Genomic DNA, 24,404 nt, shown 5'->3' with positions numbered 1-24,404 from the left:
GGCGCCCCTGGGAGTGGAACTATTGAGCCTTATGTAGGCATCGCTAACTTGCAGCTAAGACAAATTGTATCAATTTATACTTCCTTTAAAATGCCTCTTTTGCTACATCTCTGCCAATATTGGGAATTATTATTTTTTAAAACTTGGGTCAATTTGGTAAGCCAAAATGGCTTCTCATTATTTTAATTTGTATTCCTCTAATTTCTTGGGAAGTAGCAGCTTTTTTTTATGGAATAGCTGTCCACTTGTGTTTTTCTTCATTATGTGCTCGCCACCTTTGCTCATTTTCTAAGTGGGCTGCTTATCTCTTACTTACTGCTTCGTAAGAGCCTTTTCTGTAGTAAAGACATTAATGATGGTAACTGTTGTGTTGCACATATTCCTGCTGGTTTGTTGTTTGTCTTTGAACCTTGTGCTGGCAGGTTTTTGGCGAGTAGAACTTTTTGTTGGTAGTCTTTTTCTTCCTTTGCTTTTATGATAGGTTACATTTTGATTAGTTTCTATATTCTACTTATAAGCAATGTGATGCTTACTTTAGAGCAAGATTTAGAGAAATGGAAACAGGTACGCCGTTAGCCCCTTATTCACCGTTACTGATTGCTGCTGGTTTTGGTTTCCCTACTACAAGTAAATAGAAAACAGGACTTGATCTTTGGCTTTTAAAAGTGTCAGCTTTGGTATTTAAGGTCCAAAGGTTATAAAGGTTTTTCCTGCTTCTGCTGTCGAGCAGCCACCCCATTTCCCTGCAAAAGTTACCTCACCTTCCCCCTGACCGATCTCAGCCCGTCTCTGAGATTCCCCGATGTGGAGGACCTGGCTTTCTTCTGATGTAATCTCTCTCTGCTTTAAGCTCCTGTGACCTCACGTTATCCTCACACACACCACCAACCACTTCCTCTCCTCCCTCGTGTGCTGGTCTCAGCTCCGTAAAAAGACCAGTCTATTCTGCCCTTCTCCTTCCATCTCTTTTTTTTTCCCCTCTAGACTGCACAAAGTGGGGGTGGGGGTGGGAGGGGGAAGGAAATAAACGCACACGGACATCACAGAGGTGTTTCCTTACAGTTAGCACCAGCCTGCATAGTGGGGGACTTGGTATTGGGGTGCCAGTGCTTTGCACAGTACCCAGTCTGTTCCCCTTGCTTATGGGCTCCTATTTCCAGGAGACAGTCGTTTGTGTCCAGGAACTTTACATCACATTTGAAAGATATTCCGCCAGCCCATATTTAGTGTCGATAATTGGTATTTCACTTTATTATTATCTACCATAATTAGATATATTCCCAGAGCAGAAGGTATTTTTCATTTTCTGTAAGAACTCTCAAGTAGGCAGATATGTTTTGTTGGGGGTTGGGGGAGGGGCAAGAGACCAAAGCTGCGAAACTGTGGGTCCCAGGAGGTGGTAACAGATACACCTGTGCTATGCCACCTGCTCCCTCATGGTTCTAAGTATTCCCCCCCTCCCCCGTCACCCGCTGCCCTGTTTATATCCCACTTTTAAAATTATAAATGCAATCTATCAGCACAAAAAAGAGTTTTGAAAAAATAACCCGCCAGTAATCCCACCACCCTACAAATTATTTTTCTCTTTCTTTTAATCTTGGCTCAACTGCATACTTAGTTTTACATGGCTATAGTCTAGCGGCATTTTTGTATTAAGTTTTTAACTTAACTTTAACTTTGTATTAATAGCATTTTCTATTAATTTTTTAACAACACTGTAAGTAATTTTTTAAAAGTAATTTATCTATTTTGAGAGAGAGTTGGGGGAGGGAGGGAGGGAGAGAGGCAGAGAGAGGGGGAGGGAGAGAATTCCAAGCAGACTCCTTGCTGTGAGCGCAGAGCCAGTTGTGGGGCTTGAACTCATGAACTGCGAGATCATGACCTGAGCCAAAATCAAGAGCTGGACACTTAGAACTGACTGAGCCACCCAGGTGCCCCAAGTAATTTTTTTAAAGATTTTTTCTTTTTAAGTAATCTCTACACCCACCATGGGGCTTGAACTCACAACTCTGAGATCAAGAGTTGCACTCTCCACTGACTGAGCCAGACAGGGGCTCCAACACTATCACTAGTTTTCCATGTTGCTATATGAATTTCATAATTAGGATTTTTATTGGCTGCCATAATAGTCTATCGATGATTTAATCATCCTCTGTTCTCACATTTAGATTCTTTTGTGCGTGTTTGTCCCTTTTGTGTTGTTTTAATCATACTGCATATTTCCGCATACAGTTTTTGGGAATTTTTGTTGTTAGGATAAGAACATGGGCCTTGGGGTCCCTGGACCCGAGGATTTGTCACGTAACTGGTTCTGTGCAGCTACTCTCCTGCTTGCTAAGAGTCATGTCTTTCTTCATCCAGACAGGTTTTCAGTATAAACGTGTAAGAAATGTGCAGGCAAGCGAGGCTCTGGGATGCCGAAGCAGACGCGGGAGTTGTGGGCTGAACAAGGGAGATGGTGGGGTTTTTCTTCCTCTTTCCAGCAGGTGGGAACCAGCTAGCTTCTGTTTCATCTGAGTGTGAGTGTCACAGTGATGTCCTGACAGAGGGCCTCTTTCCTAGGGCCCTGGGTTTCCTGTCACAGCAGGGCCATAGTTTTCCTTCTCCAGAGCATGAAGGAGACAGGTGGATCTTGTCTTTGAGTATTAAGTTAAAATGAAATTTGGGGCTTCCCCAAGACTGTTTTCCAGCCCATCTGAGGACCATGTGGTTGCCGTTTTGAGAGTCATCCTGCACCTCACATTTAGTGGTCCACCTACCAGCCAATAACAGTTTTAGGTGAAAATTACGGCAAGCAGACACTAGAGAAAAAAGGGCCTGAGAGGTGATACAATTTGCTGGAGTTTAGTTTATTTATGAGACAGCATACATCCTGGCAGTAGCAAATCATCTTAGATTTGACTGAATTCGTGCAACAAAAAACACAAAGCTATACAAAATTCATGATTAAATAGTAGGAGGCAAATTAGCAGAAGTCCTCGCCAAGTCTCATATATGAATCGGAAGATTTCTAAAGAAAGGAGGCGCGGAGCCATACCTTTGTTTTCTCGATTTTTCTTTTAGTTTGTTTTTAGGTCTCAGTGATTGGGTTTTTACTAGCGCACGTGCTTAGGGAGTCACGCTAGTCCCTGAGAAATTGAGGGGGTGCGATACGAGCGTTTTCTCCTTTTGGCTATGCAACCAGCTAGGAATTTCCAGGTATTGATGTTTAGGGCCGGCCAGGTGGCCTTGTCACTGTGTGTAAACTTCTCTTTCCATCCGTCCCCCAATGTCCCCAGCATTTTGGAAACCTGTTGGGGTAAAACTCAGCCGTGGGGTTCACGTGTGTGCACCCCGGCTGTGTGCATGTGTGTTAGTGTGATGGGCGTGTGATGAAGATGATGCTGAACAGAGTCCAGGGGGACCCCGGGGATCACTGATCCTGTTCTGCTTCTGTTGTAGCCCCTGCCAGCATCCAGCCATGGGGGATATGAAAACTCCAGATTTTGATGACCTTCTGGCTGCCTTTGACATCCCAGATCCCACCAGCCTTGATGCCAAGGAGGCCATCCAGACCCCCAGTGAGGACAATGAGAGTCCCCTCAAACCCGCAGGCATGTGTATGGATGAGAGCGTGTCCTTGTCTCACTCAGGATCAGCCTCAGATGTGCCGGCCGTGAGTGTCATCGTCAAGAACACCAGCCGCCAGGAGTCGTTCGAAGCGGAGAAGGACCACATCGCTCCCAGCCTCCTCCACAATGGATTCCGGGGCTCAGACCTGCCTCCAGATCCCCACAACCTGGGTCACAACTGTGGGAAATTTGATTCAACTTTCATGAATGGCGACAGTGCCAGGAGTTTCCCCGGCAAGCTAGAACCTTCCAAGTCAGAGCCGTTACCGACCTTTAACCAGTTCAGTCCAATCTCCAGCCCAGAACCTGAGGATGCCATCAAAGATAATGGGTTTGGAATGAAGCCCAAGCACTCTGACGGTTATTTTCCACCCCCTCCTGGGTGTGGGCCTGTGGGGGGCCCAGTCCTGGAGGCTCTGGCAAAGTTTCCGGTCCCAGAGCTGCATATGTTTGATCACTTTTGTAAGAAAGAGCCCAAGCCAGAACCTCTGCCCTTGGGGAGTCAGCAGGAACACGAGCGAGGTGGGCAGAAGGTGGGGGAGCCTCACAAGGAGCTGGATGCCAGTCGATTCTTTGGGGAAGCTTTGGAATTCAACAGCCACCCCAGCAACAGTATTGGAGAGCCTAAGGGGCTTGCCCTGGAGCTCGGCACCTGCTCGTCAGTCCCCCCTAGGCAGCGTCTGAAGCCAGCTCATTCCAAGCTGTCCTCTTGTGTCGCAGCCTTGGTGGCCCTGCAGGCCAAAAGAGTGGCCAGTGTCACCAAGGAGGATCAGCCTGGCCACACAAAGGAACCCTCAGGGCCCGCTAAAGAGGGCTCCAAAGGCAGCCCCAAAATGCCCAAGTCACCAAAGAGTCCCCGGAGCCCCCTGGAGGCCACTAGAAAGAGTATCAAGCCCTCGGACAGCCCTCGGAGCATCTGCAGTGACAGCAGCAGCAAAGGCTCCCCTTCGGTGGCTGCCAGCTCCCCACCAGCAATTCCCAAAGTCAGGATCAAAACCATTAAGACGTCATCGGGGGAAATCAAACGGACCGTCACGAGGATCCTGCCGGACCCTGACGATCCCAGTAAGTCCCCCGTTGGGTCCCCTCTAGGGAGTGCCGTTGCCGAGGCCCCGAGCGAGGTGCCAGAGGATGAGGTCACGGCCTTGCCGGCGGTGGAGCGCTCTCCTGAGGCGGGCGCAAACGCCGGGAGCCCCCAGGGTGACAAGAAGGGGGACGAGAGCGCGCCGAGGGCCAGCGAATCTTCGTCTTCCTGCTGCAGCTCCGGGGCTCGGGCCCCAAAGGGGGCTGCCCCCGGCCCGCAGACGGGCAGGAAGCAGCAGCAGAGCGCGGCGCCTCAGGCGTCCGCGCCGGCCCCCGCCAGCCTCCTGCCCAAGGCCGTGCACCTGGCCAACCTGAACCTGGTCCCCCACAGCGTCGCCGCGTCGGTCACGGCCAAGTCCTCCGCGCAGCGGCGGAGCCAGCCGCAGCTCACCCAGATGTCCGTGCCCCTGGTCCACCAGGTGAAGAAGGCCGCCCCGCTGGCCGTGGAGGTCTTCAACAAGGTCCTCCACAGCTCCAACCCCGTGCCCCTCTACGCGCCCAATCTCAGCCCGCCCGCGGACAGCAGGATCCACGTGCCGGCCAGCGGGTACTGCTGCCTGGAGTGTGGGGACGCGTTTGCCTTAGAGAAGAGCCTGAGCCAGCACTACGGCCGGCGGAGCGTCCACATCGAGGTGCTGTGCACGCTGTGCTCCCAGACGCTTCTCTTCTTCAACAAGTGCAGCCTGCTCCGGCACGCCCGCGACCACAAGAGCAAGGGGCTCGTCATGCAGTGCTCGCAGCTGCTCGTGAAGCCCATCTCTGTGGACCAGATGTTCGCGGCCGCCCCCGCGAACTCCCCGGCCCCGGCCGCCCCCGCCGCCGCCGCCCCCGCCGCCCCCGCTTCCCCCAAACACGGCCCGGCTCCGGGCGGTGCCGGCCCGGCCCTTCCGGCTCTGCCGCTCTACCCGGACCCCGTGAGGCTCATCCGGCACGGGATCAAGTGTCTCGAGTGTCACAGGCAGATACGCGACTACATGGCCATGGCTGCGCATTTCCAGAGAACGACGGAGGAGACCGAGGGGCTGGTAAGCAGACCCTTCCTGCGCTGGCCGTCGGCCCCTGGTTTACACGAGCTCCATGATTGGGCATGGAGGAAAGCTCATTGATGCGGGGGCACTGGTGGCATCTTAGGAGTCTTAGAAGAGGACGTCTGGCCTGATGGTTAGTGACCCTCCTGAATGCATAGTGCTTGGTGTTTATTGGGGGAAGGGTCCCCCCCCCCACCCCCCCCCCACCCCCCCGGGGAGACTCTGAAGGTTTGCCCGCTGTATCTGTGGCCACTCAGCACCCCCTCCGCTGGGTGGGTCTCTGCTGGCGGCCCCCAGGTCCCTGGGAGGGGTCCACACAGTGTTCTCACGGGCCCGGAGAGCTTGGGGACGCGTGGGGGCCTCGCCGCCCGGTACCACGGCCCGTGCTCTCGGAACCGCGTCACCCCTGAGCTGTTCCCCAGGGTCGGGCTGAGGAAGGAGAGTGGCCCGGAACGCAGGCCGTGGCAGAAGCTTCTGGGGCCTCTCCCTTCTGTGTCCTCCCACTCCAGGAGAGCAGCCACGCGTACGTGCGTGTTCCAGCTCTTGACGAGAGTGGTGTTTGTCTGGGCTGTGTCGGTGGCTGTCTGTGTTCACGAGGCCCTGTGAAAGCAGGCCTCCAGACGTGCCTCCGGAAGGCTCTCTCCTTCCTCCTCCAGGTGACTCCCTTCACGACCTAGCCAAGCCCAGCCCCTCACCCAGCCTCCCTAAGCCAGGGCCACAGAGGCCTGGGAGGAGAGCAAAGCAGCTCTTTCTACTTTAGTCCAGCAGGGGCCGCACACCCGTTTGGTGGCCCACGAGCTCTCCACAGGTGTTCCCTGTGCGCCCCGTGCGCCCCGTCCCCCGCGGAGCACAGGGGTGCTGTGGGGGGTGGGGAGGGAGTCACACCCCTCCTCCAGGGCTTCCCGCGGCTCAGCGGGGGCAGGGCTCACCCCTGCTACAATGTGAGGCAGAGGCAGACCGAGGTTGGGGCTGACAGGCTTGTAGAGGAGGTTGCACAGAGTGCCTGAGAGGGACTGACGCGAGGAGGCGCCAGGCGGAGGGCGGGGGCCGTGGGGAATGACAGGAGGATTGAGTTGGACCCTGGAGAAGAGTCTGGAGGAGGGGGAGGGGCCGGGGTGTTCCGAGTACGGGGAACAAAGGTGCCGGAAAGTGCAAAGTGCGCTCAGCTCAGTGGCGGGAGGAGAGGAGTGGTGGAGTTTGGTGGCCTGGCGACCTTCTGCAGCCCCCGGGGCGGGGCCAGCGAGGTGCTGGTGGGGTGGCTGTTGTCTCTCCTCTCTGCCTTTTCCCCTCAGTTTGCATTCTGCTTCTGGTGAGTCCGATGGAGTGTGGCGACCCCGGCCCCTTTCCCCGGGGGCTTTGGTCTTCTGGCTGTCCCCACATGGCTGACTCAGGCCAGGACCTCTTCTTCTAGGTCATGTGATCAGAACCATTTTCCGCAGAGTTCTGACGCTTGGTGTTTTTCCACACTGTTCTTCACCCGCCTTCTAAAATCCGTGCAGGAAGACGTCGGGGTATAGGATCCCCGGCTGACACCCTTCCCATCCTGCTGCTTCTGTGTGTCGCTCTCCTCTGGTGGGAGCTGGACCAGAGGTCCCCCGGACAAGAAGGGAGAGGGTAGCCAGGAAGGCCGTCGGGCTTCTCTCAGCCCAGCTCAAATCCCTCACGGGGAGTCCCGCCGTTAAGTGCGGTCTCCGAGTCTTAGGCAGAGGGTAAGGTTGGAGGTCTGGGATCCAAACCTAGCCTTGTTGGCTGGGGGACTTGAGTCTCCCGAGACAGTAGCCAGGCTTCAGGCCACGTGCGGGAGGGGGGAGACGGGCTTCACTGGTGCAGGAGCACAGGAGGGCCTTGCGAGCTCTCCCTGGGTGTGCCGGCCTCTGCGGGGCCAGAGGGCTTCTGGTGTTCCATGTGGCCTTGTTGGGCAGGATGTCAGCACAGAGAGACTATTTTTTCTTGGTCTTAAGCTTTTATGCAGCTATAGTATCATTGTCACCTCTAACAAAATGAATAACAATTCTTTCATGTTGTCTAATACAAGTCCATACGCGAATTTTCCTTTTGTATCGAAAACTATCTTTTTATAGTTGGGCTTGTTTTGAATGGGGATCCAAACGTGGACCCACGTGTTAACATTCGTTTATGTCTTTTACATTTCTCACTCTAGAACAGCACTGTTTCCCACTCCACCCCACCAGACCCCCTCCCCCACTTACTTTTCATGTCCCTGATTTCCTGAAGAAACAGGTCCCTGGGCCCTGGCAATTTTCCAGGACAATTCTGGCTTTGACCGGTGCTTCCTCATACAATTAATTTGTTCTTCAATATGCCATATCTTATGGGGTAGACTAGAAATTGGCAGTTTTGAGGAGGGGGACTACCGTGCCTTTCGTATTTCTTGACTTCAGGGAGGCACAGAGTCCTTGCCTGCCTCTGTTTTGACGATGCTCAGTATGACCAGTGAGTCCAGGTGGCGATGTTCTGATGCCTTCATTGTAACGTTCCCTACACTTCGTGTAATTATTTTAGTATCCATTAATAATTGCTCCTGGAGTCAGTCATTTTATTAGGAGTTGCATAAGGGTGTTTTGTAATTTTATTATTTCTTTCTCAGTTGTTAGCTGGAGTTCTGTATAAAGTATCTTTTCCTCTTTGATGAGGGCTATTTGGTTACCTTGAAATATAGTTTATGTTGGAAAATGGGATATATACTTAATTTGTTTCCCTTAGTTAACAGTATTTGCAGTAGTGAGTGGATGCCCAAACAATCTCAAGTAGTGTGTTAAGATTTTCTGTTTTTTATTTTTTTAATGTTTGTTTATTTTTGAGAGAGAGGGGGAGAGACAGAGTGTGAGCGGGGGAGGGGCAGAGAGAGAGAGGGAGAGAGGTGGGGGGAGACACAGAAGGTGAAGCAGGCTCCGGGCTCTGAGCTGTCAGCACAGAGCCCCACACGGGGCTCAAACTCACAAACCGTGAGATGATGACTTGAGCTGAAGTCAGATGCTCAGCCTGCTGAGCCACCCAGGCGCCCCACGATTTTCTGTTATTTTAAAAAATTGTGGTAAAATACACATAGCCTAGAGTTTACCGTCTTCACCCTTCTCTTTAAGTGTGCAGTTCAGTAGCATTAAGTACATTCACACCGTTGTGCAATCAATTTCCAGAACTCTTTTCATCTTGCAAAACTGAAACTCTATACCCACGAAACAACTCCCCCTTCCCCCCTCCCACCTGCCCCTCGCAACCACCCTTCTACTCTCTGTTTCTATGAATTCAACTACTCTGTACCTCGTACAAATGGAATCACACAGGACTGGTTTTTTCAGTTACCCAACTGACTTACTGCGCTTAGCATGGTGTCCTCAAGGCTCGGCTGTATTGTAGCACGTGACCGCGTTTCCTTCCTTTTTGAGGCTGCCTGGCCCTCCACTGTGTGTTTAGACCACCTCTGTCTCTCCGTTCATCCCCTGACGGCCGCTCGGGCCGCTTCCACCTCTTGGCTATCGGCAAGAACCCGGCCGTGAACATGGTGCACACACATCTTTCGGGGATCTTGCTTTCAGTTCTTTTGGGTGTGTACACAGAAGTAGAATGGCTAGGGGGCACCTGGGTGGCTCAGTCAGTTGGACGTCCGACCTCGGCTCAGGTCGTGATCTCACAGCTCATGAGTTCAAGCCCCACATCAGGCTCTATGCTGACAGCCCCAGTCTGGAGCCTGCTTCAGATTCTTTGTCTCCCTCTCTCTCTCCCCCTCCCTCACTCATTCTCTGTCTCTCTCTGTCTCTCAAAAATAAATAAACATTAAAAATAAAAATTAAAAAAAAAAAAAGAAGTAGAATGGCTAGACCAGGGGCAAACTCTCTTTCAGAATTTTTACGGATCCCCGCCCCCTCCCCCCCCCAATGCCATTTTCCATGGCGGCTGCATCATTTCACATTCCCGCCAACAGAGCACGAGGGTTCCAGTTTCTCCACATCCTCCCCAACACCTTTTTCTGTTTTGTTTGTGCGTCTGTTTGCCTTTGATGGGAGGCATCCTAGTGGGTGTGAGGTGGCCTCCTCTGCCGTTGTCATGGAAGCAGTGGTTTTCACGTGTTTGGTATGTTGGGGTCAGTCACTTTTCCACGTCTTTGGTCGTGGGGCCCCGTCAGGCTGGTTCCTGCACCCTCCGGACGTGAACTCGTAAAGCCTGAGAAGCTTCCTTACTTTCAGCCCCCAAAAGATGTACTGGGCGCGTTTCTTGTGCTGAACTAGGAGTCGGCCGTCCTTCTGAGGAACCAGGGATCTTGAAGTGAGGAATGGTGCTTAGGAGTCCCCTTCTGGACGCCAGAGGTGCTCGCTGGGTACATCTGCTACTAGGCTTTTGCTGTGGCCTGAGCTAAGAAGTATACGTTTTTTTTTATTGTATGGTTGTCAGTATGCATGTATTTTTAAAGTTTTATTTCTTTAAGTAGTCTCTACACTCCACGTGGGACTCGAAGTCATGACCCCGAGATTGAGTCGTGTGCTCTACCGACTGAGCTGGCCAGGTGCCCCAAATCAGAGTTTTTACGTAACTGATTTTATACGGAAAATCTTGGTTCCTAAGATTTTCCTACCACACATACATACACATAAAGTTCAAAATATCAATACCAATATTATTTCTAATGTTAGAACAACTGAATAAAATTGAAGATGTGTTTCCAGTTCTTTTTGCTCTTAGATCACATTAAGATGTATAAGTCAATATGCCGTGTTTAAAATTTTTTTTGATGTTTGTTTTTGAGGGGGGGGAGCAGCAGAGAGAGCGGGGGAGGGGCAGAGATAGCGGGAGACACAGAATCTGAAGTGGGCTCCGGGCTCCGAGCTATCAGTGCAGAGCCTGACGCGGGGCTCAAAGTCACGAACTGTGCGATCACGGCCTGAGCCAAAGTTGGATGCTTACCCCACTGAGCCACCCAAGCGCCCCAATGCTGTGTTTTAAAGGTCACACTGGGAACAGTTATTTTTTTCTATGTGGTGATGTCACCAGCTTGATACATTGTTAGATTATTTAGTTTCTGATTTTTAATTTTTAGGGAATGCTTTTGTTTACTTAGTTTAATTTTTTATTATTTTAAAACTATGTAAAACATTTTTGTGATTCCAAACTTAAAAACCGTATGACAGAGTCCACCCTGAAGTCTTGCGTCTGTCTCTGTCCCTTTCACTCTGTTCCCTCCTGCCCCATATGTAACCATTTCTGTTCACTTTCAGTTTATCTTTCCATGGCTCTGTTTTACAAATACGTATCAGTATGTCTGTGCGTGTGCATGCGTGTGCCTGTGTGTGTGTGTGTGTGTGTGTGTGTGTGAGGTCATCTTCCTCCGTCTCTTACACAGAAGGGTGCAGCTTCATTACTGTTCTACATCTAAAATAATACTTTAAAAATTTTTTTAAAGCCTTTTTATTATGGAATGTCCCAAACACATATAAAAGTGGACAGAATGGCATAACGAACCCTGTATTAACAATTATCAACTCCTGGTCCATCTTGTTTTATGTATTTTCTAACACCCCCCCCCCCGGATTATTTTTAAACAAATCCCAGCATCACCATATCTATAATAGTTCAGTATGTATCTATAAAACATGAGGTTCCTCCCCCAAAACCACAGACATGATATCATCACATCTCAAAATTAATCACAATGATAATTTCTTCTTCTTATCAAACTTTAATATTAAATGTCAAGCTTCCCAATATTATCACCAAGTTAGTGTTCAAGTATCTCTGATTGTCTCATTTCTTTTACAGTTGGCTTGCTTGAATCAGGATCCAAATAAGTGCTCTACATTGCGATTTGAAAATTTCTCTTAAACTTCTTTTAATCTGTAACTTCCCTTTCTCTCTCTGTTTTTCCCTTGCAATCTGTTTGTTGAAAAAACTGGGTGGTATGTCCTGTAGAGGCTCCACGTTCTGGATTTTGCTTTTCCTGTCTTCCCCAACGACCTGGCCCTCTGAACAACTCTGGGCCCAGGTCAGTGGCCCCCGCAGCGAGGAGCGAGTGCGGCGCTTTCCTTCCGACCCAGAAGGGCCCCTGCCTCGGGCGCCAGCTCAGTCTGCTGCTTCCCCCGGGCTGTGCCCACTAGAGGGGCTGTGCCCACGAGGGTGTCAGGGGGCGGCCGCAGGACTTTTCTCCCCCCAGGTTCTCTCCCGAGTCTGGGAGCGAAGGAGCCGTTGCCCGTCCTGCCCTTTCCCGCAGGTGTGTGTGGTCGGCTGCGGCTCAGGACACCCCTGCGCGGGCAAACCCGGCCGAGGGAGTGGGCGCTGGCAAGGCCACTCGGCCGCCTGGCCCGGGGGCTTCCGAGAGCCAATCAGGTCTGCTCTGGAAGTCCCTGAACGGGCTAGCGGTGTCACGCAGGAACTGCCTCTGCTGAGCGAGGGCGGAGGCCCTGGCGGTTCTGGGAGCGTAGTGGGGTCTGAGGCTTCGGGAAGCGCCTTTGGCCTCTGGAGGGGAAAAGCTGGTCTTCTGCTCAGCCTGAGGGAAGAAACACTCGCAGTCCTAGAAGCGGGACTGGTCTGTGGGAATGTAGCGTCAGCCCTGTCTCTGACGAGTAAGGTGAGAGGCGAAGCTTGCTTGGGCGTCAGGTCGACACCTGTCACGAGGCCCAGGGGCCCCGAGTGTCCTAGGAGGGTGGGAGGAGAGCCCGGCGGGGGAGGGGGCTGTTCTGACCCACGCTGCAGGGGAGCCAGACCGCGGTGCTTGGAGAGCCGTGAGCCTGCGGCACCTGCCTGAACGGCTTTCTTGGTGTTTTCTCTTAGACCTGCCAGGTGTGCCAGATGCTGCTGCCCAACCAGTGCAGCTTCTGTGCCCACCAGCGGATCCACGCCCACAAGTCCCCCTACTGCTGCCCGGAGTGCGGGGCCCTCTGTCGCTCAGCCTACTTCCAGACCCACGTGAAGGAGAACTGCTTGCACTACGCCCGCAAGGTGGGCTACAGGTGGGTGCTGCCCCGCGCTGGTCCTGCTCCTGGGCCAGAGCGTGCTCCAGCATGACCTTCGGTCTTCAGGGGCCTGGGATCCCACCTCATCAGACAGTGATGTTGATTGGTATAGAGACAGGCATTTTCACGAGGTAGAGGACAAGAAGAGAAAGGGGGACAAGAATAAAGAGCTAAAATTAAACATTAAAATGTAGCTTTAAAGGAGAAGTTTTGGGGAGATTAGTTTGACTTTTATTTTTTAATGTTTATTTTTTGAGGGAGAGAGAGAGAGAGAGAGAGTGAGCAGGGGAGGGGCAGAGAGAGAGGGAGACCCAGAATCCGAAGCAGGCTCCGGGCTCCGGGCTGTCAGCACAGAGCCCGACACGGGGCTCGAACTCATGAACCGCGAGATCATGACCTGAGCGGAAGTTGGACGCCCAACTGACTGAACCACCCAGGCGCGCCCCTCGTTTGCTTTTTAAAAGTATATAAAGTTGATTTGCTGATAAAGCTTCTGTGTTTGGCATATTAAATTTACAGTACCATCATGATAATACATTTCCTAATTGTCGTACTTCAGATGTTCTCGATTTCCATTACCAAATGGAACTGCAAGACCAAACCCAAAGAGCTCTGGTGTCTTTATGTTGACTAGTTTTTGTCAGTTTGTTAGAAACCAGCAAAACCTGACGATGGAAAAAGTGATCAGTCTCAAAGTAAAACCAAGAAAACTCTATTTTAAACTGAATCTCCCCCCCCCCCCCCCCCGCCATGTGTCAAATAAATGTAGGCAAGAAGTCATTTTCAGGAAAAAGATCAAAATGGGGAAGAATACTCCCTCCCAGACTCATCGGTCTGTAACTTCTACATCAGCTCAGTTGGGCCCCCTTTACTGATTTATTGCATTTGAGAGTTTCTACATCTTCTGATGTGTTTACTTAATAACTTTCACATCTGAAAGTTAGTTCGGCACCAATTTAGCAAGGTTTTCTTCTCTTTGGTAGTAAAAAAAATATTGATTTAGTTAATCTAGTAACTTTCTTTCTGAGTACTTATTATTGCCTTTACTAGCATGCCAGACACTCAGGACCCAGGGGCTTCTGTCTGATGGGTCACAAAGCTGCCCAGGTGACTATAACTCAGAATGGGAAGTGCCCCAGGAGAGGAGCGGTCAGGACAGCCTCAGAGTGGAGATATTAGGAGGTTTTCAGGCCAAAGAAAAGGGGAGAGTGTCTCCGTGTGTTATCCAGCACAGAGAAGGTTACAGGGACCATGCGCCCTGTAGAGGGCATTTCTGTAGAGGGGGGGTGGAGATGAACTGGGCGGGGGAGGGGGAGAGAAAAGAGACTAAGGCATTGGAAGGGCCAGGCCCAGGCAAGACCTTGTATTCCTTGGCAGACGTTTAGACTTTCTCCAGGGGACAGTGAGGGGCTACAGATAGATTTGTAGCAGGGCGGTGGTCCCTGCAGGCCTGTGCTTCAGGAAGATCGCTCTGGGGAGCTGACGTGTGTGCTTGAGAGGGGAGAGCCCGGAGGCTGGCTGAGGGGCGAGTGTGATAGTCCAGATGAAGCACCGAGCACTCTGGCTGTGGGGACAGAGAGAAGGTGGGTCCGGGAAGGCTTTAGGGAGTAAAGCATTAGAGCTTGACGGGAGCTGGTAGACCGGGCTGAGAGTGGGGAGGGGCGAGTGGCGACTCCCAGGCTTCTGTCTTGGGGGAAGCATGTTGAAATGTGGACTAGTTTCTCGTGCACGTTAGGGAGGTGGAGAAGCTGCTGTGCCGGAGGAGCAGGACAGAGCAGGGGGTCACACGGCCCTCACCACCATGCTGCAGAGGAGCAGTGCTCGGCAGCTCCCAGCCCATTTTTGTTCTCATAAGTAATCTCTGCTCCCAACGTGGGGCTCGAACTCGTGACCCCAAGATCAAGAGTTGTGTGCTCCACCCAATGAGCCAGCCAGGCACGCGCCCCCCGGGCCACATTGTTAAACTAAACACCTGAATGTGTGTTTTTACAGTGTGGTGTAACGTTTGAAAACACCTTTCCAACTTTGACTTCAGCGTGTGCTGCTTGCTCCAAGATCAAATCCAGCCCAATAAAAATGCAAGCAATGCTTGGGTTTTTGTCCTTGAATCTTAAATCCAAGGCATTTCTAATAGCATAGATGGATTCATGGCTTTTTTTTTTTTTGTCTCTTAATTCAATGTTTTGTTTTACTTTCTTCTGTAAGACTAAAAGGAAACATAGTGTCTCAAAAGCAATTCAGTTTATCAAGCCTTCTTGTAAGGAATGTCAGACACAAATGTAATGCGATTCAGCCAGATGGCTTACTGACGGTTTTGACAGTAAAATCTTCGGTGATCCGTGGTTGAACTCAGAAGATGTGTATGCTAACATAGTATTCGTGGCACTTAAGATCTTCAACTATTCACATATATTTTTTGTATTAGCTTTATTTAGACATAATTCACACACCATACAATTCACCCATTTTAAAGGGTACAACTCAATGGTTTTTAGTATATTTACAGAGCTGTATAGTCACCACCACAGATTTTAGAACATTTTTATCATCCAAAAAGAAACTCTACATTCATAACCCTTCCATTCCCCCACCCCTAACACTAATTTATTTTCTGCCTCCTATATTTGCTTCTTTGGGACATTTCATAGAAATGGAATCATATAATATGTAGTCTTAGCCAAGATTCATGCATATTGTAATATATCAGCATTTCATTCTTTTTTTGTGGCTGAATGGTGTTCCATTGTATATGTATATACACCACAGTTTGTTCATCCGTTTACCAGTTGATGGGTACTTGGGTTTCCGCCTTTTTGGCTGTTACGAATAATGCCGCTGATGAACATTCCCTTGTAAGTTATTGTGTGGACATATGTTTTCAGTTCTTTTGGGTATATACCTAGGACTAGAATACCTGGGTCAACTGCTAACTCTACGTTTAACTTTTTGAGGAGCTGCCAGACTGTTTTAAAAAATGGTTGCACCATTTTTATCTTCCTGCCAGCAGGGTAGGAGGATGTTTGGTTTCTCTGCATCCTCATCGGCATTTGTTATGGTCTGACTTCTGATAGCCATCCCTGTGGGTATAAAGTGGTGTCTCGTTATGGTTTTGATTTGCATTTTCCTAATGGCTCATGGTGTTGAGCATCTTTTCTGTTTGGTATTTGTGTATCTTCTTTGGAGAAATGTCGTTTTTCAAATTTTTAAACTGGATTATAAATTGTCTTACTGTTGAGTTATAAGAATTCTTTGTATACTCTGGGTAAAAGTCCCTTGTCAGATACATGATTTGCAAATATTTTCTCCCATCGTGTGGGTATTATATTTTTTAGTAAATTCTGAAAATGTACCTATGTTCCATTTCATTGGGTTTTGCAATATTACTTTGTTTTGTATTATTTTTGCTTTTTCTTGAAGACATTGTCAAAGTCCTGTACATTTTGTATGTGTTTTATGTGTATGTATTTTATGTAAAAGGGGTATATACATTATATACATATTTTAGAATTATATAAATTATTCTGCTCTTTGTTGAAAATTTGGAGAGCGACCAATGATGTCATAAAGGAGCAAATTTAGATTGTTCTTAATGATATGTCATTTTCTTATTTGTGATTATTAGGACAATTAAGTATTTTACTACTCTTTGTTTTTAGAAAAAATTTTAGAAAAATTAAAAAAATTTTAAAATTTAAAATTTAAAAAATTAAAAAAAATTTAAATTTAAAATTAAAAAAAATTTTAAAATTTAAAAAAAATTTTAGAAAAATTTTACATATTTCGCAACATATGATTCCATAATTATCTATGTTCTCTTAAAAAATTGGTGAAGAGCTGTGTTGTGGGGTCAGATTTGTCTTCTGAGTGCTTTTTCATCAATTTGTAAACCCTACTTGATTCAGTCTTTCACTGAAGCTGATGTATGTCCCTTTAAACCTTCATGTTTTTACTTTCATTGAGGTTTCTTTGAAGAATGTCTATAAGGTAAATAGAATGGATTTTCCATTGCATTTTTGAAGAGTATATTCCTCCTGCTGAAGTTTGGTCAAACTGCACAAATATGGTCACTTAAGATTCTTTCCACATGTCAGGTATACTCGGCCACTTTGGATGAATTTGGAAATGTGTGGACTTTTTTCCTCCTTACGATGCCTCATGGTATGGAAGTACTTCTGTGTGCTAGAAGTTGGTCACTATTTTGTTTAGCAGGAGAGAAAAGAAAATATAATTCAGTAGTTTGCATTAGAAACACTTAATTTAAAGAATGTACAGATTTACTAGTGAGTGCACCTCGGAGATCACTGCCAACAGCTTTCTGGTTCTTTGGGTTGCTTCTCGTAACTGATTAAGCTCGCAAAGGTGGTCCCATCTCCTGCCCACCCCCCTAAACGCACACAAAAGGATTCTGTGTTGATTTATGTGGACTGTGAAAATGGGCTAACGTACTGGACTGAGGGGTTATATTTGGGAGCCAAAGAATTTTTAAGTGAAGCCATGTCCTTTTTTTCTTTAAAAAAAATTTTTTTTTTAACGTTTTATTTATTTTTGAGACAGAGACAGAGCATGAACGGGGGAGGGGCAGAGAGAGAGGGAGACACAGAATCGGAAGCAGGCTCCAGACTCTGAGCCGTCAGCCCAGAGCCCGACGCGGGGCTCGAACTCACGGACCGCGAGATCATGACCTGAGCCGAAGTCGGACGCCCAACCGACTGAGCCACCCAGGCACCCCCATGTCCTTCTTTTCAGGAAAGCAATAGCTTCTCTTCTAGTGCTTACGGGGATGTCAGGGTTATGGGGTCAGGAAATACTGCAACGAAAGGAAGAGAGAAGTTATCTTGAGAGGAGTGGCTAGGAGCAGGGAAGATGTTTTCTCATGGAGGGGAGACCTGGGTGTGTGTCCAGGGACTGGAATGGAGCAGGATGGCATGGAGGTCACATGGCCCTGTGATCCTGCGAAAAGAAGAGGCGGTGTGTATGGAGAGAGGTTTTGAAGTTGAAAGTTTCAGAATGCCCCCGTTTCAGAAAAAATGGCCTAAGACTGTTCATACATTATACAAGTGATATATTCACCCAACAAAGCTCAGGAAATACAACCTGGGAGAAGATGTAAAAAGTTATCCACTGTGCCACCAAGGAGACACTGTGACAGTCATGAGCCCCACAGCGCAGAATGGTACCAGCGACATCTGGCTGTGGAGCCCTTGACGTGTGGCCAGCGTGACTGGCCACTGTGTCTTATTTTATTTTATTTAGATCCGCTTGCCATGTGGCCAGTACAGCGTAGAGCGTTCCCGCTGCCCCTGAAGCTCCCCGGACAGGCTCTGGAGGGTTCTGTCCTGGGCTTTGAGGGCTGTGTGTTTGAATGTGCTTGTTGCCGTGCTGAGCGCCGCATTTCTAGCTGCACTTTTTATTAAGTGGCCGTCCCTGCACGTTGGGTACCAGCCTGTGGGAAGGCACAGGCTTCCTGTAGCCGCCTCCCGGTTTCCCTTGTACCCCTGCCGTCGTGTCACACTTCAAAGGATGCTGTTTATGTCCTTTTGGAACCATTCCTCTCCCTCTCCATTCCCGCCAGCTTCTCTCAGCTGGGCTCAGACGTTTGGTTTGCAGAAGCATAGCCTCTGGCCGGTGAGGGGAGGGGCGGGTTTCTCCCCCCTTCTCTACCAGGCACAGCCTTGGGCTTGGGTGTCCTGGGTGACCGCACTGTGCCAGATGGCAGCAGGCAGGCTCTCAGGACGTAGGTGTGGAGGATGGAAGACAGTGCCCAAGGGAGGGGGACACAGAGAGTCCCGGAGATGGCTCTGTCCCTGCTCTCCATCCCTCCCTTACCAGCGCTGCTTCTGGGTCTGACACCCCCGCCCCCTCCTGTCATCCAGGTGCATCCACTGCGGGGTCGTCCACCTGACCTTGGCCTTGCTGAAAAGCCACATCCAGGAGCGACACTGCCAGGTTTTCCACAAATGTGCATTCTGCCCCATGGCCTTCAAGACTGCCAGCAGCACCGCGGACCACAGCGCCTCTCAGCACCCCACCCAGCCCCACAGACCCTCCCAGTGAGTGCAGCTCCAGGGTCAGCAGGCCCGTGGGGTGGAGCTCAGTGGCCTAGGTGCTACGGTGGGGGGGAGGTTCCGGGACGGACCAGGGAGCCGGGGCTGGCGGAAGGGGTGCCTGGAGGTCACTGAAGACATCCTGAGGCAGGGGAGCATCCATATCGGCTCAGAGTAGTGTTTCCCCGGAGTGGACCCCGTTTCAGAGAGAGCAGAGTGGGGGTGGAGGTTGTGCCCACAAGAGCCTGGCCACCTCACGCCCCGGGGCTTGTCTCGTCAGGCTCATTTATAAGTGCTCCTGTGAAATGGTCTTCAACAAGAAGAGACACATTCAGCAGCATTTTTATCAGAATGCCAGCAAGACGCAGGTGGGCGTCTTCAAGTGCCCTGAGTGCCCACTGCTGTTCCTGCAGAAGCCGGAGTTGATGCAGCACGTCAAGGTGGGGTGCCCTAGGGAAGGAGGCTGGGGAGGAGGACACGCGCCTCAGGCCGGGGGGTCTGATTCTGTGCACCTTTCCCCTCGCCCAGTCAGTAATCGCTCTCCCCATCCCCAGAGCACCCACGGTGTTCCCCGAAACGTGGACGAGCTGTCCAGCCTCCAGTCTTCGTCGGACACGGCCTCGAGCCGGCCTGGCTCTCGAGTTCCCACCGAGCCCCCGGCCGCCAGCGTGGCCGCTCGGGGCAGCTCCCTGCCCTCCGGCCGCTGGGGCAGGCCCGAGGCCCATCGCAGGACCGAGGCCAGGCCCCGGCTGAGGAACACTGGCTGGACCTGCCAGGAGTGTCAGGAGTGGGTTCCTGATCGGGAGAACTACGTGTCCCACATGAAGAAGAGCCACGGTCGGGTCAGTGTCGTCACGTCGTCACGGTGCAGTGCCAGGACTCTCTGGACGTCTGTGGGCTCAGAGCCCCCTTGTGTGGCTGACCCCTTAGGGTTCCCGGTGCTTGGGGCAGGGTGGGTACCACAGATCCCGAGGTCTTTGGGGCAGCCCCTTTCTGCCTGCGTCACCCGAGTAGAAAGATATACCCAGAACCGTCTTACTGTTCTGATGCTTTGCGTCCCGTCATCTCTCGTAGACGTTGAAGCGGTACCCGTGTCGGCAGTGCGAGCAGTCCTTCCACACCCCCAACAGCCTGCGCAAACACATCCGCAACAACCACGACACCGTGAAGAAGGTCTACACTTGCGGGTGAGTCCCTGGAGGTGGGAGCCGGGAGGCCTGAAATTCAAAAAGTCTGTCCAGGGCTTTTCTCTGCTGTGAGATCAGGGGTCGGAAGCAAGATGATATGAGCGGGTTTCTAATGGGAAAACGCTGTGGCTAAGTCAGAAGGCAGGGCCGGTAGGGAACCAGCTTCTAGAGCCTGCTGGCCCCTGAGCCCTCCCCCTTCGTACCCCCCTGACCCTGGGCCGCACCGCCCGCTGCTCTGACGGAGGGCTGGCGGTGTCACTGTGCCCCGTCTGGCCGAGAGGCTTCCGCATCGTGTCTGTGCTTCGGGACATAGCCTGGCCTCTTCCTTGCTGACCTGGCTTAGGGCCAGCACAGATATTGTGAGACCTGCTGTTATTGTCTGCCACCTTGGCCGGCTCGTCAGCTGACCTTCTCTGGGAGCCCAGCACTGCCCAGCCAGCCCGATGACCACCCAGCCAGCTCTCTGCCTGCTCCAGACTCTCCCCTGGAGCCAGGAGCAGCTTCAGCTCCTGCCAGGGGTGCTCGGAGCCTGTCCTCTTACACAGTCTCTTCGGCTGCAGGTACTGCACAGAGGACAGCCCCAGCTTTCCTCGGCCCTCCCTTCTGGAGAGCCACATCAGCCTTATGCATGGTATCAGAAACCCTGATTTGAGCCAGACGTCCAAAGTCAGACCTCCGGGTGGACATTCCCCTCAGGTGAGTGCGGGGGCCCCTGCCCCTGGAGGCGCCTGCTCAGTGAGCCCCCTGAGCTGCAGGGCCAGCAGGAGGGCTCCGGGGAGCAACCAGCAGCCACAGCTTCCCTCAATGTAGGCCATTCCCTAGTCACGCGTGACCCACCTGGAGACTGCATGCAGGTAAAGGACAGGGACAAAGATCTGTGAGACCGCCCATCAGCCTTTTGTTCCTGTGGTTTCCCTGTCACTGGGATGCTTTCCTCAGCTGTGTGTCATGTTGTGTGGACACTGGAGTGCGTTCACACTCACTGTCCTGTTTCTGCCCCACTAGTCCTGGGTCAGGGGGAAGGGCAGGGCTGCCTGTCAGGCGAGGACGGCAGTGAGTGTCTCTCTTACACACACACACACACACACACACACACACACACACACACACACAGTCGTTGTGGGAGGCGCTGGGTGCAGACCCCTGCTAGCCTGGGCCCTCGTCCCATGACCTTGCCCCCATTTCGTGCCCTATTCCCATTATTTCTGCTGAACTTCTAGAACCGCTTGGTCCCCCTCCACTGTAGGCCCTTCCTGCTCCATGGTGGGGAGGGCTGCTCCTCAGAGGGTCAGGCATGTCGGGGGGAATTTGAGAGCCGCCTGGACTTCCAGGGCGTTCCTTCTCGGCCACTCAGGGAGGGCGTTGGTCGGCAGGCCCTTCCGCACAGAGCAGGTGGGGTGTCAGTTGACATTCTGGCAACATCTGCCTGTGATTAAAACGCACACCCCCCTCCAAATGCACGTGCCCTTGGAGCCATCATTCCGTCCCTAGGGTTTGTCTGCCCTGTAGCTTCGGCCTCGCGCCTGAGGAGGTGTGTACAAGGATCTTCGCTGCGGGGCTGTGTGCAGTGATAATGACGGGACACAACTGAATGTCTGCCAGCGGGGACGCTTCGTCATTGCCAGTGTTAGAGGAAGGAAGCCTCTGTGTATGCCCTCATGCAGACGATGGCCAACACATGTCATTCAGTAGAAAAAGCAGGGGGAGGAAGAGTGTGCATGTAGTGCTATCATTTTGTAGAAAACAACAGTCTTTTTAAAAAACTTTTTGAAATGTTCATTTGTTTTGAAAGAGAGAGAGAGACAGAGACAGAGAGCACGTGGGGGGGGGGGAGGGGACAGAGAGGGAGAGATCGACGTGGGGCTCCATCTCATGAACCTTGAAATCATGGCCTGAGCAGAAACCAAGCGTTGATGCTTAGCTGACTGAGCCACCCAGGTGCCCCAAAGATGACAGTTTTATCTTTGTGCACACAGAGACTCTCTCTTGGAGGGGCCTCAGAAGCCAGGTGGCAGGGTGTTCTCTGGAGAGCAGAGAACATGCCCGTCCCGTGTCTTTGGAACGTGGGGCCGCACACATACGTTACATTAGACAAAGCACCAGCCAACAGAAAAACCTGAAAGAAACCAGATCTAAACCCGGTTCGGGGCCAGGGCGAGCCTGGCCTGGGAGGGGGGGTGATTCTGCGAGTGTGGGGGCTGCACCGTTCAGGTGTGCAGCTCAGCTCTGGGGGGCTCGGGCTAGGCTGGGACCCCACTCACCTGCCTCCCCCTCCAGGTGAGCCATCTGAAAAGACCGGGCAGCGGAGCCGGGGACGCTCCGGGCACCAGCAATGGCGCGGCCGTCTCTTCCACCAAAAGGCACAAGTCCCTGTTCCAGTGTGCGAAATGTAGCTTTGCCACAGACTCGGGGCTCGAGTTTCAGAGCCACATACCTCAGCACCAGGCGGACAGCTCCACGGCCCAGTGTCTCCTCTGCGGCCTGTGCTACACCTCTGCCAGCTCCCTCAGCCGCCACCTCTACATCGTCCACAAGGTGAGAGACCAGGAGGAGGAGGAGGAGGAGGAGGAGGAGGAGGAGGAGGAGGACGCGGAGGCGGTGGCGGAGGCCGCGGAGCCAGAGGAGGGCTCCGGGGAGGAAGTGTCCATGGAGACCAGGGAGAACGGACTGGAAGAAGGTGCCGGAGAGCCTTTGTTGGGCGACACAGAGGCGAGGTCGCCAGGCCCGGCTCCTGAGGAGGACGGAGCCCAGGACGCTCAGAGTCAACCACAGGCCTCTCAGGACCAGGACAGCCACGCTCCGTCCCCTCAGGTGTGACCAGAGGCGTGGCAGCGTGCGTGGCCGGAGGGGTGCCCCGGGCGTCCTCCGTCTGCCACGGGGACGGTGGGAGATATGAGGCTCTGCCCCAGTGTGCCCTGGAGCAGTGCCCGCCCTGAGCTGTGGGGTCTGGGTGTCCCCCAGCCCCGGGCAGTGTGCGGTCACCCGGGACCCTGACAGCTCTGAATTTGCTTCTGTTATTTATGGCTTTGTGCTGCTTCTTGGTACCCCAGCTCTTGTCTGTGTCCTTCCAACCCCAGGCCGCATACGTCTTGGCCTGAAACCCCTGGGCGCTGTGCTCTTCCGGGAGGTCCCCGCCCGCTGCCTGCAGCCAGGGCTCTCCTGGGAGCTCTCGCGGGCTGCGGACGGGCCGCTCTGCTTCCTGCCAGCGGAGCCGGAGCCGGAGAAGGGGGTGAGGCTGCCGGCGCGGTCCTTCTGGGGAGCTCCGCCCGGGCTGGCCTGCGGAGGGCCCTCAATCACCCTGCCCTTCCTTCCTGTCTTCTCGGATTCTTTTCCCCCCAAAACGGTCCTGGAGAATTGTCACCCGGGCCCCTCCTGTCTGTGCGGGTGGGAGAAGGTTGTGCAGCACACTGGTGTTTGGACCCCGGGAGGGCAGGCGCCGCGGCCCAGGCAGGCAGGCAGGCACCGAGAGGCACACCCCCTTCAGAAGGAGCCGTGCGCCCCTGATCTGCTGCTGTTCCGCCTTTCCTGACAAGTGGGCTTGGGGGCACACGGACACTGGGATCTTTGTACTCTCGCTCCTGTGCCATTAGAGAGGCCGCCGCTCTGGGCAGGCCGGCCCCTCCTCCTCCTGGCTATACTCATGTTGCTCAGACTATATTTCAAATAAAAACTCTTCTTACCATGCAGGTGGGCTCTTGTATTCCTCTTCAGGTGAGCCTGGCCCTACCCTGCTGCGTGTAAGAGTCTCTCCCACACTTCTGTCACTGTCCCATCTCTGGGGGAGAGCAGTGTCCTGCCGTCCCAGGAAGGTCCTCCCCAGATTTCTTGGAGCCGTGGTTAGGAAACCAGCGGCTCGGAACTTGGTCCTCTAGAAACCTTGCAAGGGCGTGAGGGGAGGGTCTTTGTACTGGTCAGGCGTCACCTGCAAGGCCTCCCCGGGGTCAGCAGCCTTGGCATTAGGGCCCATTGAAATGTTCCGGGCGCCTCTCTCTTTCCTACAAGCCGGTGGCCGTGGGGCGGGGCCGGGGGGGGGGGGAGGACAGCAGGGGTGGGGGTGGGGGGATGTTCTGTAGTTACCTTGTGTTCGGGAGGCCTTGCTGTTGCTGCTGCCACAGGGACCTCTCTGGTGTGGAGATTCGGGATCAGACGGGAGGCTGGGCCGTCTTCACTGCTGGCAGAGTCGGGGCCCTGTGGAGGCGACCTCTGAGCTCTGACCCAAGCCGTGGCTGCAGCCCTGCACGGCCGGGGTGTGGGGCTGGTCCGGCGGCGTCCATCGCAGCAGAGGGAGGCGGGTGCTGGCTGAGTTCTTACAGGTGCTCTTTCAAGGGAGGCACTATCAGTTGTCAGATAAATACGCCTGACCTTTTCACAATTGAAAAAAAGTACATTTTCTGTCAGATGCCGGTGGAAATGTGAACGGCACGGGGAACCGCTAAGAGCCCGCCTCCTTTTCAGACCCTGCCGTCCCTGCTTCCCAGGCAGGCAGTGA

At 52.4% G+C, this 24,404-nt stretch overlaps 1 protein-coding gene across 6 annotated transcripts in view; it reads left to right on the top strand.

Moving 5' to 3' along the window:
* Positions 1-24,404, top strand: part of ZNF592 (zinc finger protein 592) — a 59,150-nt gene that overhangs the window by 24,444 nt on the left and 10,302 nt on the right. For 3 of the 6 annotated variants that reach the window (XM_042987991.1, XM_042987992.1, XM_042987993.1), the window contains exons 3-10: positions 3,442-5,719; positions 12,503-12,681; positions 18,558-18,734; positions 19,009-19,168; positions 19,283-19,570; positions 19,803-19,915; positions 20,476-20,611; positions 22,193-22,450. In XM_042987991.1, the coding sequence (XP_042843925.1) occupies positions 3,461-5,719; positions 12,503-12,681; positions 18,558-18,734; positions 19,009-19,168; positions 19,283-19,570; positions 19,803-19,915; positions 20,476-20,611; positions 22,193-22,450 (3,570 nt within the window). In that variant the 5' untranslated portion in view covers positions 3,442-3,460. Of the gene's footprint in view, positions 1-3,441; positions 5,720-12,502; positions 12,682-18,557; positions 18,735-19,008; positions 19,169-19,282; positions 19,571-19,802; positions 19,916-20,475; positions 20,612-22,192; positions 23,600-24,404 lie in introns of those variants that run through there. The other 3 variants (XM_042987990.1, XM_042987987.1, XM_042987989.1) reach the window with 1 other exon arrangement.

This window comes from Panthera tigris, chromosome B3 (genome assembly GCF_018350195.1).
Source record: "Panthera tigris isolate Pti1 chromosome B3, P.tigris_Pti1_mat1.1, whole genome shotgun sequence".
NCBI classification, from domain to species: domain Eukaryota; kingdom Metazoa; phylum Chordata; class Mammalia; order Carnivora; family Felidae; genus Panthera; species Panthera tigris.
The sequence above is the reverse complement of the archived record's forward strand: the minus strand, read 5'-3'. Positions and strand labels throughout refer to the sequence as shown.